Raw genomic sequence first — 20,667 nt, 5'->3', positions numbered from 1 at the left:
ACTGCGCAACCGTGCTGCCCTCCCAATTTAGTTTTAACTCATGCTGCGAAGTGCCAATATTACAATTAAATGGGAACTCCTTCTCACAAAGTAAATTTTATTGGTTACTTACTCAATTGTTCCTTTCTCATGAGTGTGAGTAACACCTCATATTAAACAATATACATATCACTAGTTTAAGCCACATTCTTTACAATACTCTTGTAAGTCACCGGGTAACTGTCCGTGTGGAGTTTGCACATTCTCCCCATGTCTGCGTGGGTCTCACCCCCACAACCCAAAGATGTGCAGGGTAGGTGGATTAGCTATTTCTTTTTATTAAAACAGTAAAAAATATACACAAGGCACAAACATTAATTTTGCGTCGGAGAAACAGGGTACCCTCCCCCCGGTACCAACGTATGGGGAGCAGGGGTAGGGTACTCTGACTATTCAAACAGTTCACAACAGTTGTACAAAAAACAAATGGTACAAGTACTAAACTTTGTGCTGGAGAGACCAGATACCCTCGCCTCTGTACCAATAGAAGGGAAAGGAAGGTGGGGTGGTGGGGAGAGAGGGGAAAGGAGAATGGTGGGGGAGGGAGGGAGTCAAGGTGTTGGTGGATGGGGGCCCATAAGACACTGCCTGAACTATCTATGGAGGCAGAAAAACAAAAGAACCTTCAATTATGATGTGCCAGATTCCAGGAGTCCCCCAGAGGGGGTGAGGGGCGGCACAGTGTCAGGCACGAGTGAGTCCTGCACCCCACTGCAGAGAGCCTCATGTGCACCCTCCGCTCCCGACACTGGGCTGCTGACAGCCTTCGGACAGTCGCCCTCCGGGCCCGAATCCTCCACCATATCTTTTATTAAAACAGTAAAAAAAATATACAAGGCCAAACGGTACAAACACTAATTTTGTTTTTGAGAAACAGGGTACCCTCCCCTCAGTACTAACGTACGGGAAAGGGGGGTGGATACTCTTGATTATTAAAACCGTTCACAACACATTTCTACAAAAAACAAATGGTACAAGCACAAAACTTTGCGCTGGAGAGACCAGATACCCTCGCCTCTGTGGGGGGGCAAACAGGGCACTGCCTGACTATCTACCGAGGCAGAAAACAAAAGAACCTTCAATTATGATGTGCCAGATTCCGGGAGTCCCCCAGAGGGGGTGAGGGGCGACACAGTGTCAGGCACGAGTGAGACCCGCACCCCGCTACAGAGTGTCTCGTGCACCTGCGCACCCGACACTGGCCGGCTGACAGCCTTCGGACAATCGCCCTCCGGACCCAAATCCGCCACCATGCTAAATTGTCCCTTAATTGGAACTTTAAATCTAATCAGGCATTTTATATCTAAAATAAATAGTACTCTTGTAAGTGATATTCTCCTGCAACTAGATTTGACTGGATTGCAGTTTTATTGCTTTGCAGATCTCACATTGTTTGAAAAGTCCAAATAATATTTTCTTCACAAAAATTGTCAAATAAATATAAATACCTGCAGAATGCAAAGACAGATCAGATTCTACATGTTCTGCTGTTGTCCCATTTTCCATTTCAGTGACTTCGGTTTTCTCCTGTATAGTATCTGCTTCCCTCTCTGTTGAAACCAGTTTTGGAGAATGTTCTTCTATCCGATCAAGTTGCGGAGATCCAACTAAACTGTAAGGTCCAGGAGAGTGTTGAAGCTGATGTTGATGCTGCTGCTGCCTGCCTTTATCCAAATCTTTAGCTTCATGTACCTGTAAAGAGGGTGGGCAGATTCCAATGTGAGAAAATTGTCTTAACAAAATGGTAGCATTACAACATCCTTTCGAACAATAATTTATCTAGAGGGGTATGAGGGAGGGCACCGAGAGGGTTCTACAATATCCCTAGTTGCCCTGAAGAGTATTAAATAGGGTGATTCACAGTGGGATGTTGACGCAAGTGGGTTCAAAATTGATAGATGATGCTTTTCTAACATATTGTTTGAGTGTATGCCAAAAGAAGCAAAATCTGTGCTCTCTGTTGAAAGTCAGTTCTATATACAAGAGCAGGTAACTAAAAATCAGTGACTATAACTGACATGACAAAATTTATTTATTTTGAAATTCATTCATGGATGTGGGCATCACTGGCTTGGCCAGCATTCATTTCCCATTTCCAATTGTCCAAAAGAAGATAGTGGTAAAGCTGCCTTGAACCTCTGCTGGCAGGGAGGATGTTCCTGGACTTTGACCTAATGACAGTGAAGGAATGGCAAGTAGCTTGGCAGGGAACTTCCAGGTGGTGTTTCGACGTCCTTCTAGATGGTAGTGATCATGGGTCAGCAAAGACCTGCCGAAGGAGTCTTGCTAAGTTACTGCATTGCATCCTGTGCACACAGCTGCCAGCGTGCATCGGTGGTGGAGGAAATTAAATGTTTGTGGATGGGGTGCTCATCAAGCATAATAATCTTTATTAGTGTCACAAGTAGGCTTACATTAACACTGCAATGAAGTTACTGTGAAAAGCCCCTAGTCACCACACTCGCACGCCTGCTCGGGTACATGGAGGGAGAATTCAGAATGTCCAATTCACCTAACAAGCACGTCTTTTGGGACTTGTGGGAGGCAACTGGAGCACCCAGAGGAAACCCACCCAGTCACGGGGAAAAAATGCAGACTCCACACAGTGACCAAAGTCGGGAATCGAACCTGGAACCCTGGAGCTATGAAGCAACAGTGCTAACCACTGCACTGTTTTCGCCTGGATGTCAAGTGTCTTGAATGTTGTTGGACTTGTACTCATCCCGGCAAGTGGAGAGTATTCCATCACACTCCTGACTTGTGCTTTAGAGATGGCTGACAGGCTTTGGGGAGTCAAGAGATGAGTTTGTCGCAACAAGTTTCCTTGCCTCTCGAGTCACAGTATTTATATGGCTGGTCCAGTTCAGTTTTTGGTCACTGATAACCCCCAAAATATTGGTAGTGGGGGTTCCATGATGGTAATGCTTTTGAAAATTCAAGGGGCCAAAGTTAATTCTCTCTTGGTGGAAATGGTTATTGCCTAACAATTGTGTGGCATCAAAGTTGTTTGCTACTTGTCATCCCCAAGCCTGGATGTTGTCACAGTGTTGCTACATTTGGACAAATCGACTGCTTCAGTGCCCGAGTCGTTTTGAATGGTGCCGAATATTGCTGACCTTATGATGGAGGGAATTGATGAAGCAATTGATGGGCACAGGACACTACCCTTGAGGAACTCCTGCAGTCATGTCCAGGAACTGAGATGACTGACCTTCAACAGCCACAATCATCTTCCTTTGTGCTAGGTATGATTTCAATCAATGGGAGAGTTTTCCCCCTGATTCCAACTGACTGCAATTTTGCAAGGACTCCTTGATGCCACACTCAGTCAAATGCTGCCTTGATTTTTTTTTTCCTTTTTTCAAAATAATTTAGAGTGCCCAATTATTTTTTTTCCCAATTAAGGGGCAATTTAGTGTGGCCAATCCACCTAACCTGCACATCTTTAGGTTGAGGAGGTGAAACCCACACAGAAGAGGAGACTGTGTAAACTCCACACGGACAGTGACCCGGGCCGAGTTCGAATCCAGATCCTCAGTACCATAGGCAGCAGTGCTAACGACTGGGCCCCTGTGCAGCCCAAATGCTGCCTTGATAACAAGGGCATTCACCTTCGTCTCATTATGGATTTCAGCTCTTTTGTCCAGGTTTGAACTAATGTAATGAGATCATGAGCTGAGTGGTCTTGGCAAAACACAAACTGAGCATATGTGCAGGCTATTACTAAGCTACGGTTCTAAGCGCTGCTTGATAGCAATGTTGATGATCCCTTCCATCATTTACTGATGATTGAGTGCAGACTGATGGAGCGACAATTACATAGGTTGGATTTGTCCTGACTTTTGTGCACAGGCCATACGTAGGCAATTTTCCATATTGTTGGGTAGATGCCAATGTTGTAGCTATACTGGAACATACGTCAAGGCATATTGCTGTTAAGAAGAACCAGAATTGTACTTTGAGTAATTATTCATTGTTAAAAGCCTAAAATGTAAAACAATTTCCAACACTGCTAACTGACCTGCAGTTGCTTCAAGTGTAACCTACATGTCAGCTAAAGATATGGAAGTTAAAAAAATAGCCCTTAATGAATAAAGAATTCATTATGGCTTGCAAAAAATATCTCACTTGGTTCCTGTGTTAAACCTCACCAGGCCCCTGGGGATACACTGATAGATCTCCCAGTGGGGCTCGTAATATAGGAGTTTCCTTGCTAGTGGGTGGAGGTCTGTCCAGCTGGGGCTCGTTACTTAGCCCTTGAAATACCGGCCTGAACCGGGAACCGGCACTCTCGCTAGTCCCCGCCTGGGGCCCTTTTGTTGTATACCGCATTAACAGTCTGCACCGCAGTAGCAGCCTTAACCTTTGAGTTTACAATGAACTCAAGTGAACCTTTTTTCTCAGGTCTCCTGGATCATTATAGTCCTGAATCCTGTAATACTAAAACCTACCAAAGACTATTTTTTAAATTCTGCATGTTTAAAATGGATAGGTTACAAATAATGCTGGGAGGTACAAACTGCAGTTTTGTCTCCAAAGACAGTATTGTGTTTGTACTGCATGACTCCAACTGGAATTCACCTGCCCAACAGCCAAACTTGTAACGGCCATTAAAATTTAACTGTTTTGAGAGGGCGAGTGGTTTATGTAAACACAGCACTTTTTCAATTCCAAGTTAAAATAAACTGTTCAGGAGGCCCATCTGTCCTTTAAAAAACACTTGAAACTAGATTTGACACTACTTTGCAATTGTATTGGATACAGCATCAACCCTAGGCACTCTTTCAAGTTGCTAATAATCTTATGCAACTCCAGTCCAGGGTTAGCAAGAGGTTCATTCAAGTTAAATCATACGGTCAAGTGAAAACTGCTCCAGTGATGGGGTTCCACAGCATTAAATACTGATCGAGTGATAAACAACTCAAAATAATGCCAATGGAACAGATTGTTTGACTGCAGGTTGCTCATCTGGAAAACAAGCTTGTTGTGCAATAGCTGGAAAATTATTAGACAATTGCAGTAACAGTGCTCCTCAGGTCAGCATTTCTTGATTTCTCACCAAAAGCCTCATGTTACATAAAGCCTGACATGGATCAAGAGAAAAAAACTTTTAAAATGGGTTTTAAAATGACAATGAAACAGCCTTTGTCTCATGGGGAAGCAATTCCCTGAATGTTTGAATCCCAGTGCATTTGACAATTTGTTTTCTCTTTTTTTTTTCACTCACGCCACCTCGCCAGCTCGAGCAGTGGAAGGCCTGCATAATTTCTTAATGACAAATTATCAGGTACAACTTTCATCAGCAAAGTGTTTTTCCCATTTACTAAACCAAAACATGTGCTTCAGTTAGAAGATTTATGAAATTGAAGAATATTATTTTTCATCTGTTACAGTCAAATATTCAACTATCTGTCCAAAGTGGGGTGTTGGGGGGATCAATGTTTGAGGTTGGGGGTAGAATCAATTCCAAGTCGGATCCTCTCAATAAACTTTTACACACACATTTCCCAGCAATATACTGTTAACTGTATATTAATTGCATTCAATTACATGCAGCTGGTGGCATTAACTGGGGATTCACTTGTGCTCCTATAAATAGGAACAGACTAAAACTGTGGTTGTTGGTTTAGGCAGTGCATGTTGGTAATGTGTATCTCTGTAAATAAATGCTTGCGAAATGAGTCAAGGTTTGCTCCAGTTCCATCTTCACCACCTGGAGTCGATAACATTGCAGCAGAGAGTGGTTGCCTAAAGTTGCAGATTGGAAACCAAGAAAAAAATGTTTGAACTTAAAACTAAAATCCTCGTAATCTTTGTGGATAATAGCAGAAAGCAAATTAGCAGGCATGAATATCCTCAGATCTTCTTCGAGTCTGAACCATATAACAACTGGAAGAATGAAGTGGATATGTAAACATGGGCTATGGCTCTATGAAACAGAAGTAAAGTGTTTTGAGGGATAGATTTCCATCAGTTGGGCAGCTGGATCTAACTGTTGTTATTTCCGGAGAAGGAGAGCCCGCTGATTCAAAAGTCCTGACAAATATTCCTGGGAAACAGTCATAGCCTTCAGCCTTCAAAGACAATTTGACATTCCACGGTGACCAAATAGGAGACTCAATGATTGTCAGATTTCAAAATAATCCAGATACCGAATGCCAACGTCAACAGATGATTAAGGGCAGGCAGATTGAGAATGAAAGCACCTTCAGCAGATCAAGCTATCACAGCAGAAGACAAGTTGGCACAACAAATTATTTATTTTAAATCCCAGAAATGCTGTTACGAGGTGTGAGGTGATGGCACAGCTGGAACATTCTGAGGAATAGGATGAAGATAATGATGTTATGAACAAATTATACTGGTCAGAAGGAGTTTTAGTCCTGTGATGTGTTAGCTGTGCACTCCCTGAATGCTGCCTTGCTATATAGTGCTTGAACTTCCATAGTTTGTACAAAGGATTTATTAAAATTTTACAATGATTCACTAAGTAGTGAGGATCAATGCAAGTTTAAGGAATATGAAAACACTACTTCCTTTAAGTTTGGTGATAACACCACATTTAGGTCACAAGAGAGAGTTGCACTTTCTTCTAAAATGGCTTGCTTCAGCTATATTACAAATACTGCTGTAATCTCTACTGAAATACCAATGCCGTTGAGTAAACCTTCTATAAAAATGCAGAAATGAAATTCAACATGGAGCATGATAAGACAATATGTTTTGGAAGTCAGTTGATCTACAGTTTACCTAACCAGGACATCATTGACCTGACCATCACCCTTAACAAAACTTCATGTTTCTCATCAGTGTTAGACAAATATTAGTAGTATCAGGTGATAAGACCCAGCAAAAGGAACAAAACAAGTTGTCCTAAAGTTAGAGACAATTTTCCCACTCATCAAAGGTTGGAAAACCTGCTAATAGATATAGGTGTGGCTGACAGAAATAAATTAAGCACCTTGTACCTCCAAAGTCTTCAGGAATAAGATGCAATAGAGCAAGGGCTGCAAGAGAGTGAGAGTGATCCTGAGACAAAACAGAGCCATCACATTCACAAGCCAATTGTCCAGGGTGGACACTTGAGTGACATATTTTAATGGAATCTAGTGATTACAGGAATGTGACAACTGTGTGAAGTGCATGAAAATCTATTGTCATGTTTAAATATTGGTTTTATGTTCAGGATGATATTCAAAAAAAAAAAATGGCAGAATCATGTGAGAGAAAAGAAAAAGGTGCAGTGCAGAATCCAGGAGTGACTCTTGCATCAAAATGAAATGAAAATGAAATGAAAATCACTTATTGTCACGAGTAGGCTTCAATGAAGTTACTGTGAAAGGGCCCTAGTCGCCACATTCCGGCGCCTGTTCGGGGAGGCTGTTACGGGAATCGAACCGTGCTGCTTGCCTGCCTTGGTCTGCTTTCAAAGCCAGCGATTTAGCCCAGTGTGCTAAACAGCCCCTGATCACCTACGGGAGAAAGAACCTCAATAGTGCAAGAGAGAGATCTCATCGTGCAATCCCAGCAAAAGTGGACGTAGAGACAAAGGGCAATCTCATGGTAGCTATCCTGCCAGTCAAATAATGGACGTAGAGTTGCATGGCATAATCTAGTAGTGATAGTATTTGCTGACAGGAAAATGGATGTAGCTTAGCTTAAATATATACCCCAGAGCAAAGGCCTCATTCTGTATTTTTATAAAATATTAATATCAGCATGACTAATTTATAAAATATTTAAACTTGACAACTGCTATACACTGATTGAAGACATTGCTGACTATGACTCTCACAGCTGGAACTTACTGGCATTCAGAGCAGCTACCACAGTGATAGGCAACCTCAGCTGGTAAGTGGCTCACATGAGTGTCCCTCTTTCATCTCAGTGGGCCTCAAGATTGAAATCAGGCATGTTCACTAACTATGATCCTTGAATGCGTTCGAATACATTTAATATACGCTGAATATTTCATAACAAGTTATGGAAAATACTGAATCATTCATACATTAATAGAATTGTCATCAATTTAAGTGGTTAAAACGAAAGAAATAGTGACACTTGATTGGAGACACGGAGCACATTGCTCTCACAGTCAGTGCTGTGTAATCAGCACGCACTTCAATTCACATGTCCTTCCTTTACATGCATATCACTTCAGTTATAATTGCAAGAAGGCAGCACGGTGGCGCAGTGGTTAGCACTGCAGTCTCAGGGTGCCAAGGCCACAGGTTCAATCCCGGCTCTGGATCACTGGCCGTGTGGAGTTTGCACATTCTCCCCGTGTTTGCGTGGGTTTCACCCCCACAAGACAAAGATGCACAAGGTAGGTGGATTGAACACGCTAAATTGCCCCTTAATTGGAAAAATTGAATTGGCCACTCTAAATTTATTTTTTAAAAGTTATACCTGCAAGAAAAAAGCTACAAGGATGGAAACCAGCAGAATGTGGCAACTCTTCCATGTGGACAAGAGTCAACAAAATGTGCGCCACACTCAGAGCCCTGATGGGCCACGTGTGGTCCCCAGGTCGCCCACCACTGAGCTACATTCTTGTTACTTCACCATCCTCTGATCTTGATGCGGTGATGAAGTTTGTGTGTGCTAGAGATCCAGGAATCTATACAGATGGGGTTTAAACATTTGATCATTGTAACTATGATGGGCAGGTTTCAGGTGAAATGAAAAAAATGAAATGAAAATTGCTTGTCACAAGTAGGCTTCAAATGAAGTTACTGTGAAAAGTCCCTAATCATCACATTCCGGCACCTGTTCGGGGAGGGTGGTACGGGAATTGAACCATGCTGCTGGCCTGCCTTGGTCTGCTTTAACAGCCAGCTATTTAGCCCTGTGCTAAACCAGTGAGGGACCAGAGTAACTACAGTACCTAGTCCTCCAGGTTTGGGCTGCACATGGTGCCAACAATTCCACCCCACAAAACAACATCAAGTTACAGAACCTGCAATAATTCCAAAACATCCAGGGACTCAATAGGGATCTCCAACTGACATGTCAGCAATATGGCAGCTTCAGGTGAAAGCCCAGCCAGAAATGTCAAGAGCTCAATCAGGAGCTTTCTGAGGCCCAAAACAAGCCTGTGTTGGAACACCTGCACCATGTATGAAACATCAAAGACAGCACAAGATACCAGAGAAATGCATAGGTCTGAAAGTTGCTCGAAGGTGGACACCAGCTGGGAAACATAAACAAGACATGCAAAATAAACAGCATGGCGTAGGACTGTGTTGACTGAACTGGAAGAGATGGAGCTTATATGGGACGATGCACAAGCCACAGCACAAAACAGGTCTGATAAAGAAACACTGTTGCAGCCTCATGTCTCACTTGATGAGGTGCTAACAACCCTGTGCTTGCAGAGACCAAATTCTAAAGGAATCGTGCAAAGGCACTTTACATTTCTAGAGCGGTTTTTGAAAACATCATTTGGGACTACCAAGGACCCTGAAACATTAATCATCTCAAGAATACATACCAGGAATGTGCATCCTCTGCCAAACCAAGGGGAAGAAATTATAGTTCTGCCACACAATTCCAAGCACCCTGCTCCTCCTACCCCACTTGAACCTGTAATATTGTCTAGAGAGGCTAAAAGAAGTCAGTCTGCCAGCTTCCATCAACCAAACTGAAGCAGAACCAGAGGTCTATCAAAGTTTAAATTATCTGACCCTCACCGACACTGTTTCTATGAGACCTTCTGTAGACTAATCTGACAAGAGTAATTAATTAATTTCTACGTGTTTCTTGCGAAATTCGGGGCCTCACGGTAGCATGGTGGTTAGCATCAATGCTTCACAGCTCCAGGGTCCCAGGTTCGATTCCTGGCTGGGTCACTGTCTGTGTGGAGTCTGCACGTCCTCCCCGTGTGTGCGTGGGTTTCCTCCGGGTGCTCCGGTTTCCTCCCACAGTCCAAAGATGTGCGGGTTAGGTGGATTGGCCATGCTAAATTGCCCGTAGTGTAAGGTTAATGGGGGGATTGTTGGGTTACGGGTATACGGGTTACGTGGGTTTAAGTAGGGTGATCATTGCTCGGCACAACATCGAGGGCCGAAGGGCCTGTTCTGTGCTGTACTGTTCTATGTTCTATGTTCTATGAAAGTCATCAATGCTGAAGAAGTGGATTACCCAGTATCAACTTCAGCCTCCTAGCCTCTGAAGGAATACACCATTGGATTTCTGATTCAGAACTCACGTGAAACAATAATTCTTCATTTATCTGTGGTCTTTGCACTGTACCATGACTGATCATGCACAAAGTAGTGGCTAGTAAGGGCTAATAAGCAACACTTTCAGTAGCTGGCACACAACAAGATAGACATTAGTGAACAGAATAAGAAAAAGCACCTGTCAATTGGAAGTGGAAAGCCGTGAACGGACTGATCCGCTGTCTTTGTTAAATATTGTAAATCTTGTATTTATTGGAATTAACTTAATAAAGACTGTGAAATGCGTGACAACATACTTATACCTAGAGAAGTCTATAGGTAGTCAGAACCACAGGTTCCTTTTAGATAACTCATTCCAGTTGTTGTAATCAACTTGCGTCTTACAATTGAAATTAGAATGAACCCCAGACCTTACATGCACGAAGGCTTGAAACGAATACTGGAGAACAAGAAAATCTCTAAAATTACATGGATGGATACAAGTCATCAGCTGTTGGTTTGACTTACAAAAATTAAGTGAACATATGATGAAATTGGTAAGGGTCATAGAGGAAGACATCTTGCACTGTAATGTTGTGTCCAGAACACAGGGCCCTTTGTTTTGAAATTTTGGTTCTATGTATAAACTCTAATGTTAAAAAACAAATCAATTGTATGCAGCTCCCATGAAGAGGAACAAAATAAAAAAAGCTGCTAAAATTGTGTAAAGATTGACACCAGCTCTCTCCTCAACTATGTGGCTTTCTGGAGTAAAGTATATTCTGCAGAGTGATCTGGAAGAAAACACGGACTAATTTTTCTCCCTTCCTCCCTAATCAAGAGCAATGAGGCCAATGTAGCCAATCCAGTGGAATCAGCTAATTCAATGCAGACGATTCGTCAAACCTAACTTTTGCTCTGTACAGCTGTTATCTACTTCCTTCAGCAACAAACCTGCCTGCCTTAAAAAACAACTGAAGATCCTATTTTTATTTTGAATACATACCACTTGGTTTTCCATCTTTGTAAATATAACATTGAGCATCTGTGTGAGAGTAGCTTTTGCTGTCGTCTGATTGATCAGATTTTTACTGGCTAGGTAGATATTATAACAGGTCCGGACAGTCTGCAAGATTGTCCCTTCATGGATTTCAATGTGAGATGAAGTCACAGCGGTGAGCAGTGCCTAAAATGATGAGCAACAGATAAATGATAGGTGAAAAAAGTATACTGCATGGAAATTGCATTCTGTTTAATACTTGCAATTTAATTTGATTTGTCTCATAATTTTCAGACTACTGTACAGAGGTTTCACTGCTGAATCAATTTCTCATGGAGGGTCTATTTGCTCAAAACATTACATCATTGCGAATAACTAAATATTTGTGATTTATTTCAAAATTTGTCATTAAGAAATATACTGTCTCCCATCTAGAACAAATTGGAACTTCACAGCTACAATATGCTTAGTCTCCATACATACTACATAAAAACACAAAGGATAGCAGGACTCAGGTTAATAATATCACTAATAAAAAGAGCTACAGGTTCTCGGTTGCTGCCCCAATTTAATCCTTCCCATCTATTACATATTACAATTTAAAGTCCAGTCTCTGGACGACAATCCCTCTCAGGTAACCTAATATTTTTAATATAATGAATATGTACTGACACCATTGGTCAGCCATCAAGGGTGTACTGTGTCAACCATCGATAAATTGTCAAATATGTGTTGTTGATAGCACTGTCAACGATACCTTTCATCACTTCACTGATGGTTGAGAGTACTGATCCAACGGCAATTGGCCGGAGTGGATTTGTCCTGCTTTTTGTGGGCAGGATAAACCTGGAATCTTCCAGATTATCTGGTAGATGCCAGTATTTTAGCTGCACCGAGACAGGTTGCTATGGGCAAAGCTGGTATTGCAGCATATGCCCACGTTCTAAAGTGAGACTTGAACCCATTATCAAAATGCTGAGAGGTCAGAATGCTACCAACGGAACCACAAAACACATGCAATGTAATTTTAAAGGGTGGATGGACTCAGAGCTGATTGAGATGTGCCAAACTAAAAAGGTACCAATATCTACGTACACATCGTGGCTGTACTAGATGCAATGATAATTGTTTGATGGAGTTCAGCACGTAAAATTTAAGAACAAGATGAATGTCAGATTGTTCAGAGCTAAGCACCACCATACCTTAATTATCTGAAGCTGAACTCCTTCATCTGTTTGAGTTCCTTGAAAACATCCACAAATAGTTTCAATAATCCTATCAATCAATCTCTTTCCAGTTGAGCTGTCAGGAGCATTACCTGTGATATGGCCATATGCTATCAGCTTCTATGAAAAACATCACAACAGTGCACATTTTAGTAAACAGAGATGAACAGTGCTCTACTAAATCCTACAGTGGTAATACAAGAGGACACCAAAAATGGCATCCAAAATCTGCTGGGCCAACCTGACAGTACCCCCATCATTTACAGCCGAAATGCATCCGACTGAAATGTCAAGCTGAGACACAAACAAAGAAACTTTAAATTTGTGGTCTTGGATCTCCAACACTCATGTCTATATTTCTGCTTGGTACACATATGGAGTGTAGACAAGACAGCTCAAGCAATGGGTTCCAATGGCAGTTCTCTTTAATAAGCATATGTTTTGCATCAGTGTACATATGCCAAAATAATTAACAGGTTTGTGCAGGTGATATTTCACATCCCAAATGTTTCATGTCTGAGGTTTATAAGATTGTTATGTTTGGAATGTATCTTTAAATTTGGGTAAAATTAACGGGATCCTGTACGCTATTCTGAAGTCTGTATAATAACAGGCCTGGGTGTGGAGGCTGTTCAAGATTAAAGGAAGGTCCAGATTGCTTTGCTGAAAGGTGCAAGGCTTTCAGACTTGGAGACAATGGCAGCAGTATCTGTGCTTATAGGGGTCAGATTGCTAGTCCCCAAAGCCCCAGGAATATATTGAAAATATTGGGTTCCCAGATAAGAGCATTGGGGTACTTAATCAGCATTTCCAAAACAGGGAAGAAAGAATGAACTTTTGAAAAGAAGCCATCCCAAGATACAAAAATGAATCAAATAACCAATTATCAAGTACAAGGGATACGCTAAAAGGTGAGGAAAGAGAGGATATAGTGCAGTGGAAAAAAAGAAAAATTACAAATAAACCCATACCATGTTGGAGTTATACTTGCTGATTTCAAATCCAACTGCAAATTGTTGATTCCAAATATGAGCAATGCATGGTTGAAAGATCAAAGTCACATGTATGTGAGGATTCATACATTTAATCAAAATCTTGGGAAAATATTGAACCCTTAAAGCAAAGTATTCATCCCCACAACAGCTGAACACAAAAGGATGAGAGATAATGCCTATGCGGTTGAAAACAATTAATCAACTGTAGTCTCAGGAAATTTTTCTAAGCATTACAGATGTGTTTGACAGAAATTTAACACCTGGATTCAGAGTTGAAAACATGTATTTATTTTCAAACATATCTTCTTCCTGATATTAACCCCGCTGTTTCATTCAATTTCAAGAACATTTTTGACAGGTGAATTTAAATTTATGAAATTTATGAGAAGGAGAGCTGATGGTGTAGTAGATTGAAACTCGTATGTAATTCCAAGTCTTGCAAAGAGAAGGGCAAACAAGACTGTGCTATTTCTTTGCAAGTTGCAGGAGGCTGATTGAAGACATCTTTGCCAGAAGATTGGTGAGAGATTGCAAATCTTCACTCTACAGCAGTGAACAATAAGTATCTATTTTGTGGAGGGAAACCTAAAAGTGGCAAACAAGGAGCAGCCAGGGAGATGGGAAGGTAACAAAGAAGTTGGGTTTGAAGAATAGGATATCAACAACTCAACAATTTCTTTTTTTTAAAGAATATTTATTGAAATTTTTACAAAATATAAACAACTCAACTCTATTAACAAAACAACCGCGGTAACACCCCAAGAACAATTCCCACCCAACTTCAAAAGCAACTACAAACAAAAGAAAAAAAAACGAAAGAACACCCAACAACAAAAGGGAAAGAGATAACACCCGCCACATCCCACAAACCCATGTACACAGTTCTCCCTCCCCCCCGATCCAAACCGCCTCCCTTTCCCCCCCCCCCCCCGATCCAAACCGCCCCCCTCCCTCCCCCCCCCCCCCCCGATCCAAACCGCCCCCCTCCCCGGGTTTCTGCTGCTGCCGGCCTATTTCCCTACCGTTCCGCCAGGAAAGGCTGCCACCGCCTTAAGAACCCTTGTACTGATACCCTCAGGGCAGATTTCACCTTCTCTAAAATAATGAACCCCACCATATCATTGATCCAGGCCTCCACGCTTGGAGGCCTCGCATCCTTCCATTGGAGCAAGATCCTCCGCCGGGCTACGAGGGACGCAAAGGCCAGAACACCGGCCTCTTTTGCCTCCTGCACTCCCGGCCCCATTGCAACCCCAAAAATTGCGAGTCCCCAGCCTGGCTTGACCCTGGATCTCACCACCCTCGACACTGTCCTTGCTACCCCCTTCCAAAACTCCCCCAGCGCTGGGCACGCCCAAAACATATGGGCGTGATTCGCTGGGCTCCCCGAGCACCCAGCACACCAGTCCTCGCCCCCGAAAAACCTACTCATCCTCGTCCCAGTCATGTGGGCCCTATGCAGCACTTTGAACTGTATGAGGCTAAGCCTCGCACAGGAAGAGGAGGAATTCACTCTCTCCAGGGCATCCGCCCACGTCCCCTCCTCAATCTCCTCACCCAGCTCCTCTTCCCATTTACCCTTCAATTCCTCCACCGAGGCCTCGTCTGCCTCCTGCATCACCCAGTATATGTCCGAAATCCTCCCTCCTCCAACCCACACCCCCGAGAGCAACCGATCCCGCACCCCTCGTGGGGGCAGCAAGGGGAACCCCTCCACCTGCTGCCTAGCAAACGCCCTCCTGCATGTACCTAAACATGTTCCCCAGGGGGAGCCCAAGCTTCCCCTCTAACTCCCCCAAGCTCGCGAACCTCCCCTCCACAAACAGGTCCCTCAACCTCCTAACCCCTGCCCTGTGCCAGCCCAGGAATCCGCCATCAATGCTCCCTGGGACAAACCGATGGTTCCCCCGTATCGGGGCCTCCATCGAGCCCCCCGCTTCTCCCCTATGCCGTCTTCATTGCCCCCAAATTTTGAGGGTAGCCGCCACCACCGGGCTCGTGGTATACCTCGTTGGAGGGAGCGGCAACGGCGCCGTTACCAGCGCCTCCAGGCTCGTGCCCACACATGACGCCACCTCCACCCTCTTCCATGTTGCCCCTTCCTCGTCCATTACCCACTTACGCACCATCGCTGCGTTGGCAGCCCAATAGTACCCACAGAGGTTGGGCAATGCCAGCCCCCCCTATCCCTGGCTCGTTCCAGGAACACTCTTCTCACCCTTGGAGTCCCATGCGCCCACACAAATCCCGTGATACCCCTGTTGACCCTCCTAAAAAAGGCCTTCGGGATAAGGATGGGGAGGCACTGGAACAGGAACAAAAACCTCGGGAGCACCGTCATCTTAACGGACTGCACCCTCCCCGCCAGTGACAGCGGTAACATATCCCACCTCCTAAACTCCTCCTCCATCTGCTCCACCAACCTTGTGAGGTTGAGCTTGTGCAGGGGCCCCCAGCTCCCAGCCACCTGGACCCCTAGGTACCTGAAGCTCTTCCCTGCCTGCTTCAATGGGAGCCTACCAATCCCCTCCTCTTGATCCCCCGGATGCACCACAAACAACTCATTCTTGCCCAGGTTCAACTTATACCCAGAGAAACCCCCGAATTCACTAAGAATCTTCATCACCTCCGGCATCCTCCCCACCGGGTCGGCCGCATACAGCAACAGGTCGTCCGCATACAGCGACACTCGATGCTCCTCCCAACCCTGCACCAGGCCCCTCCAGTTCCCTGACTCCCTCAATGCCATGGCCAGGGGCTCAATCGCCAACGCAAAGAGCAAGGGGGACAGGGGGCACCCCTGTCTCATCCCCCGGTACAGCCGAAAGTACTCCGACCTCCTCCTATTTGTGGCTACACTCACCATCGGGGCCTCGTAGAGCAGCCTCACCCACCGGATAAACCCCTCCCCAAATCCAAACCTCTCCAACACCTCCCACAAATACTCCCACTCAACCCTATCAAAGGCCTTCTCCGCATCCAATGCCACCACTATCTCCGCCTCCCCTTCCATGGCCGGCATCATAATGACATTGAGGAGCCTTCGCACGTTCGTATTCAACTGCCTTCCCTTCACAAACGCCGTCTGGTCCTCATGAATGACCCCGGGCACGCAATCCTCTATTCTAGTGGCCAGGATCTTTGCCAGCAGCTTAGCGTCGGCGTTCAGCAGAGAAATCAGCCTAGATGACCCACACTGCAGAGGGTCCTTGTCCCGCTTCAGAATCAAGGAAATCAGCGCCCGTGACATAGTTGGGGGCAAAGCCCCCCCCCCCTCCCTTGCCTCGTTAAAGGTCCGGACCAACAGAGGGCCCAACAGGTCCAAATACCTTTTATAAAATTCCGCTGGAAACCCGTCCGGCCCCGGCGCCTTCCCCGACTGCATGCTCCCTATCCCTTTGACCACCTCCTCCAGCTCGATCGGCGCCCCCAGTCCCTCCACCTGCTCCTCCTGCACCCTCGGGAATCGCAGCTTGTCCAAGATGCACCCCATTCCACCCCCCTCCACCGGGGGCTCCGACAGGTACAGTTCCCCATAGAAGTCTCTGAAGACCCCATTAACATCTACTCCCCTCCGCACCACCTTCCCAGCCTTATCCGTCACTCCCCCAATCTCCCTGGCCGCGTCCCGCTTTCGGAACTGGTGTGCCAACATCCTGCTCGCCTTCTCCCCGTATTCATACACCGCCCCCTGTGCTTTCCTCCACTGAGCTTCCGCCTTTCTGGTAGTCAATAGGTCGAATCTGGCCTGAAGGCTACGCCTCTCCCCCAGCAATCCCTCCTCTGGAGCCTCCGCATATCTCCCATCCACCCGCACCATCTCCCCTATCAGTCCCCCCCATCTGGTCCATAAATCCCCTCAGCACCTTAGCCGCCGCCGGCCTCCTATCCATCCGGGACTTGGATCGATCCAATGGGGGATCCAGTACCGTGTTGTAGTCCCCTCCCATGATCAGGCCCCCCACCCCCAGGTCCGGAATGCGGCCCAACATACGCCGCATAAACCCCGCATCGTCCCAATTTGGGGCGTAAAGATTAACCAACACCACCCACTCCCCCTGCAGCTTGCCACTCACCATCACATATCTCCCGCCACGGTCAGCCACCACATTTAACGCCTCAAACAACACCTTCTTCCCCACCAGGATCGCCACCCCCCTACTCTTCTCATCCCACAACTGAGTGAAATACTTGGCCCACCCATCCCTTCCTCAGCCGAACCTGGTCCACCACTCTCAGGTGCGTCTCCTGGAGCATGGCCACATCCGCCTTCAGCCCCTTCAGGTGCGCAAATACCCGGGCCCGTTTGACCGGCCCATTCAGCCCCCTCACATTCCAGGTTATCAGCCGGATCAGAGGGCTCCCTGCCCCCTCCCCTGCCAATTAGCCATACCCCATCCCTTGCCCACCCCTAGCCAGCGTCCCCCGCTCTGCCAGTTTCCCACGGCGGCAACTCCCCCCCCCCTCCAGCACCCCCTGCGTCCTCCAGTTCCTTCCTGACCGTTTCAGCAGCGACCCGGTACATCCCCCCCCCCCCCCAGGCTAGGACTCCTCCTAGCCGCGCCCCTCCCTCCATAGCACTCCCGTGAGCCAGCTAACTTCTGCTGACCCCGGCGACTCCCGCCCTACCTCCGACTCCTCCCCACTTGGGACTACCCCTCCTCCATCAACAACTCAACATTTTCAACAATAAGGAGCATGTTGCATCATGCAATTTTACATACCTGCAAACAGTCCAAAGATGTGCTGATGATGCGAGGGGATTTTGATTGACAGGCCAACTCAAATGGAAGAAAGTACTTATCAGCCTCAATAAAGTTTGCCTTTGGTGCTGCAGAGACATTTTTCTCTCCGGCTCTATGGAAAGGAGAGTAATTTTAAAAATTGGTTGAAACACAATTTGAAGAAAGTTCTTTTTATTTCAGTTGGTGGGCACGCGTGAGAATCAGAGGCGCATCCACCAACAATTAAGCAGTTAATTTAGTCCCTTAAGCGGCCAATTGAAAGTAATTTAAAAAAAATAAATTTATAGTACCCAATTCTTTTTTTCCCAATTAAGGGGCAATTTAGTGTGGCCAATCCACCTACCCTGCATATCTTTGGGTTGTGGGGGTGAGACCCACGCAGACACAGATAGAATGTGCAAACTCCACACAGTCAGTAAGCGGCCAATTGGAAGTAATGTTTTTTACAATAAATTTAGAGTACCCAATTCTTTTTTTTTCCAATTATGGGGCAATTTAGTGTGGCCAATCCACACAATTCAAAGCAAGTTGCAAATAGATCAATTTTCTAGCAACTCCACAAAACAGTAAGCGGCTAATATTAGAAATCAATTAACCGGGCATTATCATGCATTAGTCACTGAAACAAAATCCAATTTTTTAAAAACACGTCACAACCATACACAGAAATCTTCAGGTTCTTCTAATTAACTTAAAGATATTCCTGTGCCACTGAATTAATTGTTATTTGAACTGCCAGAATGTAAAAAATAGGATATATTTCAGGTATATTGCCAAGTGAAATCATACAAAAGGGCATTTAGTGCATTTTTTAGAATAAAGAGTGTCATTTACTGCCGTGTAAAGTGAGACAACTGACACCCTCATCTGTGACACGATAAACTAGATACATTAAAATTTTCAGCAGTATTGGAAACTGCATTTCTTACCTTTGTTTTTCTATTTCAGCTTTTATTTCTTCTGTTGATGAGGGAAAAAAAAAATCAGAGTTACGATCTTTAGTTAAATGCAACATGGACATCATTCAACAACATAATCCAACATAAATTCACAAGACAAGCAATTCTGTAAAAGCTTCCCAAAATGATGACCAGCATAGTCACCATGGACTGAATGCCTCTTTCTGTGCTGTAAACTTTCCATGTTTCTATGTCCAATTGTTGCACCTTTTCAAAAAAACTCCAACTGGACATAGGGGTGGTGGTGGTGTAATGGTATTACATAGTCTGCCAGAGACGTAGGGTAGTGCTCTGTTGACCAGGTTTGAATCCCACCATAGCAGATGGTGAAATCTAAATTAAATAAAAACCTGGAAGTAAAAGTCCATCGTCAAAAATACATCTGGGTTCACTAATTCACTAGTCAATATCCTTCAAATCTGCCATCCTTACCTAGTCTGGACTACATGTGCCTCCTGATCCACAGTAATGTGGTTCATTCCTAAATGCCTCTGAAATGGCTTTACTACAAATTGACAAAAAGGATCCGTCCTTCGGGTCACATTCAGTCAGACCAGTTATCACTGCCACACTGACCATTTAGAAAAAATAGCTGACATCAGTTTGGATTAGGTTCATGTTGATAGTACAATTAAACACATTAAACACATGAGTAAAATTAAAATCGCCCATTTCTTTTGTTTTGCTATGTTGTCACATGACAACATTTAAGCGACACATATGCAAATAAAATCAAGAGAAGCAGCCACAGAACAGTTACTACACAGCACAAGAACACCCATAACACAGATTTTTCCTTGTATGGACTGAGAGCGCACAGTTTAAATGGCATCATACTTGGAAAATACATTCTCCAGTCATCACCAATGAAGAACTGGAGAACTCACTATTGTCATAATCATGACAGTGGCAGAAACAAAAACATATAGCGAATTGGATAGACAATTCACCAAGTCATTTTTAAATGCAGATAGCCTTCTGTTTGCCAATTCTCTTCCCTCAATATGCCAATATGTCAACCAGCGGGGTTGGAAACGGGTGCGGAGACAGATGTTGTAGTCTTCGCCTCATTGGTCGCCCGTTGGGATGGAGATCAACTTCTCCGTCCTGTGCCCTGGGAGCAAGGGGGCGGGGTATTCTTTTTTAAAAAGAGCCAAATCAGTTCTTGTCGTACACAAACACACACATTTTTTTCAGCAAGGGTTGATGAGCAGGACACAGACAGACTACACTGCTGAAAGCTAAAATGAATGGAAGACATCATGAGTAGGCCTGAAATGTTTGGCAGAATCTGGCAAAAATACATCACGCAGACCAAGAACCTCTATTATCATCGTAACTTATTGAAGAGACACTGGAGAAACAGAGAAAAGCGACAACTTATTTTAACCTTTATCGCCACTTGGGTCATGCTTGTTAGGTGAACTGGACATTCTGAATTCTCCCGCAGAGTTGCCGAACAGGCACCGGAGTGTGGCGACTAGGGGCTTTTCACAGGAACTTCATTGCAGTATTAATGTCAGCCAACTTGTGACACTAA

The 20,667-nt window shown here is 44.6% G+C and overlaps 1 protein-coding gene across 1 annotated transcript in view; it reads right to left on the bottom strand.

The window, feature by feature from the left end:
* Nucleotides 1-20,667, bottom strand: part of LOC119969530 (brefeldin A-inhibited guanine nucleotide-exchange protein 2-like) — a 141,572-nt gene that overhangs the window by 77,269 nt on the left and 43,636 nt on the right. The window contains exons 2-6 of the mRNA XM_038803245.1: nucleotides 19,098-19,128; nucleotides 18,148-18,280; nucleotides 12,405-12,548; nucleotides 11,209-11,388; nucleotides 1,488-1,731 (exon numbers count right to left, since the gene is read on the bottom strand). Coding sequence (XP_038659173.1) covers nucleotides 1,488-1,731; nucleotides 11,209-11,388; nucleotides 12,405-12,548; nucleotides 18,148-18,280; nucleotides 19,098-19,128 — 732 coding nt within the window. The remainder of the gene's footprint in view (nucleotides 1-1,487; nucleotides 1,732-11,208; nucleotides 11,389-12,404; nucleotides 12,549-18,147; nucleotides 18,281-19,097; nucleotides 19,129-20,667) is intronic.

The sequence above is a fragment of the Scyliorhinus canicula genome, chromosome 7, assembly GCF_902713615.1.
Source record: "Scyliorhinus canicula chromosome 7, sScyCan1.1, whole genome shotgun sequence".
In the NCBI taxonomy this organism is placed as follows: Eukaryota; Metazoa; Chordata; class Chondrichthyes; order Carcharhiniformes; family Scyliorhinidae; genus Scyliorhinus; species Scyliorhinus canicula.
Note: the sequence above shows the minus strand (reverse complement) of the source record. Positions and strands in the feature narration are given on the sequence as shown.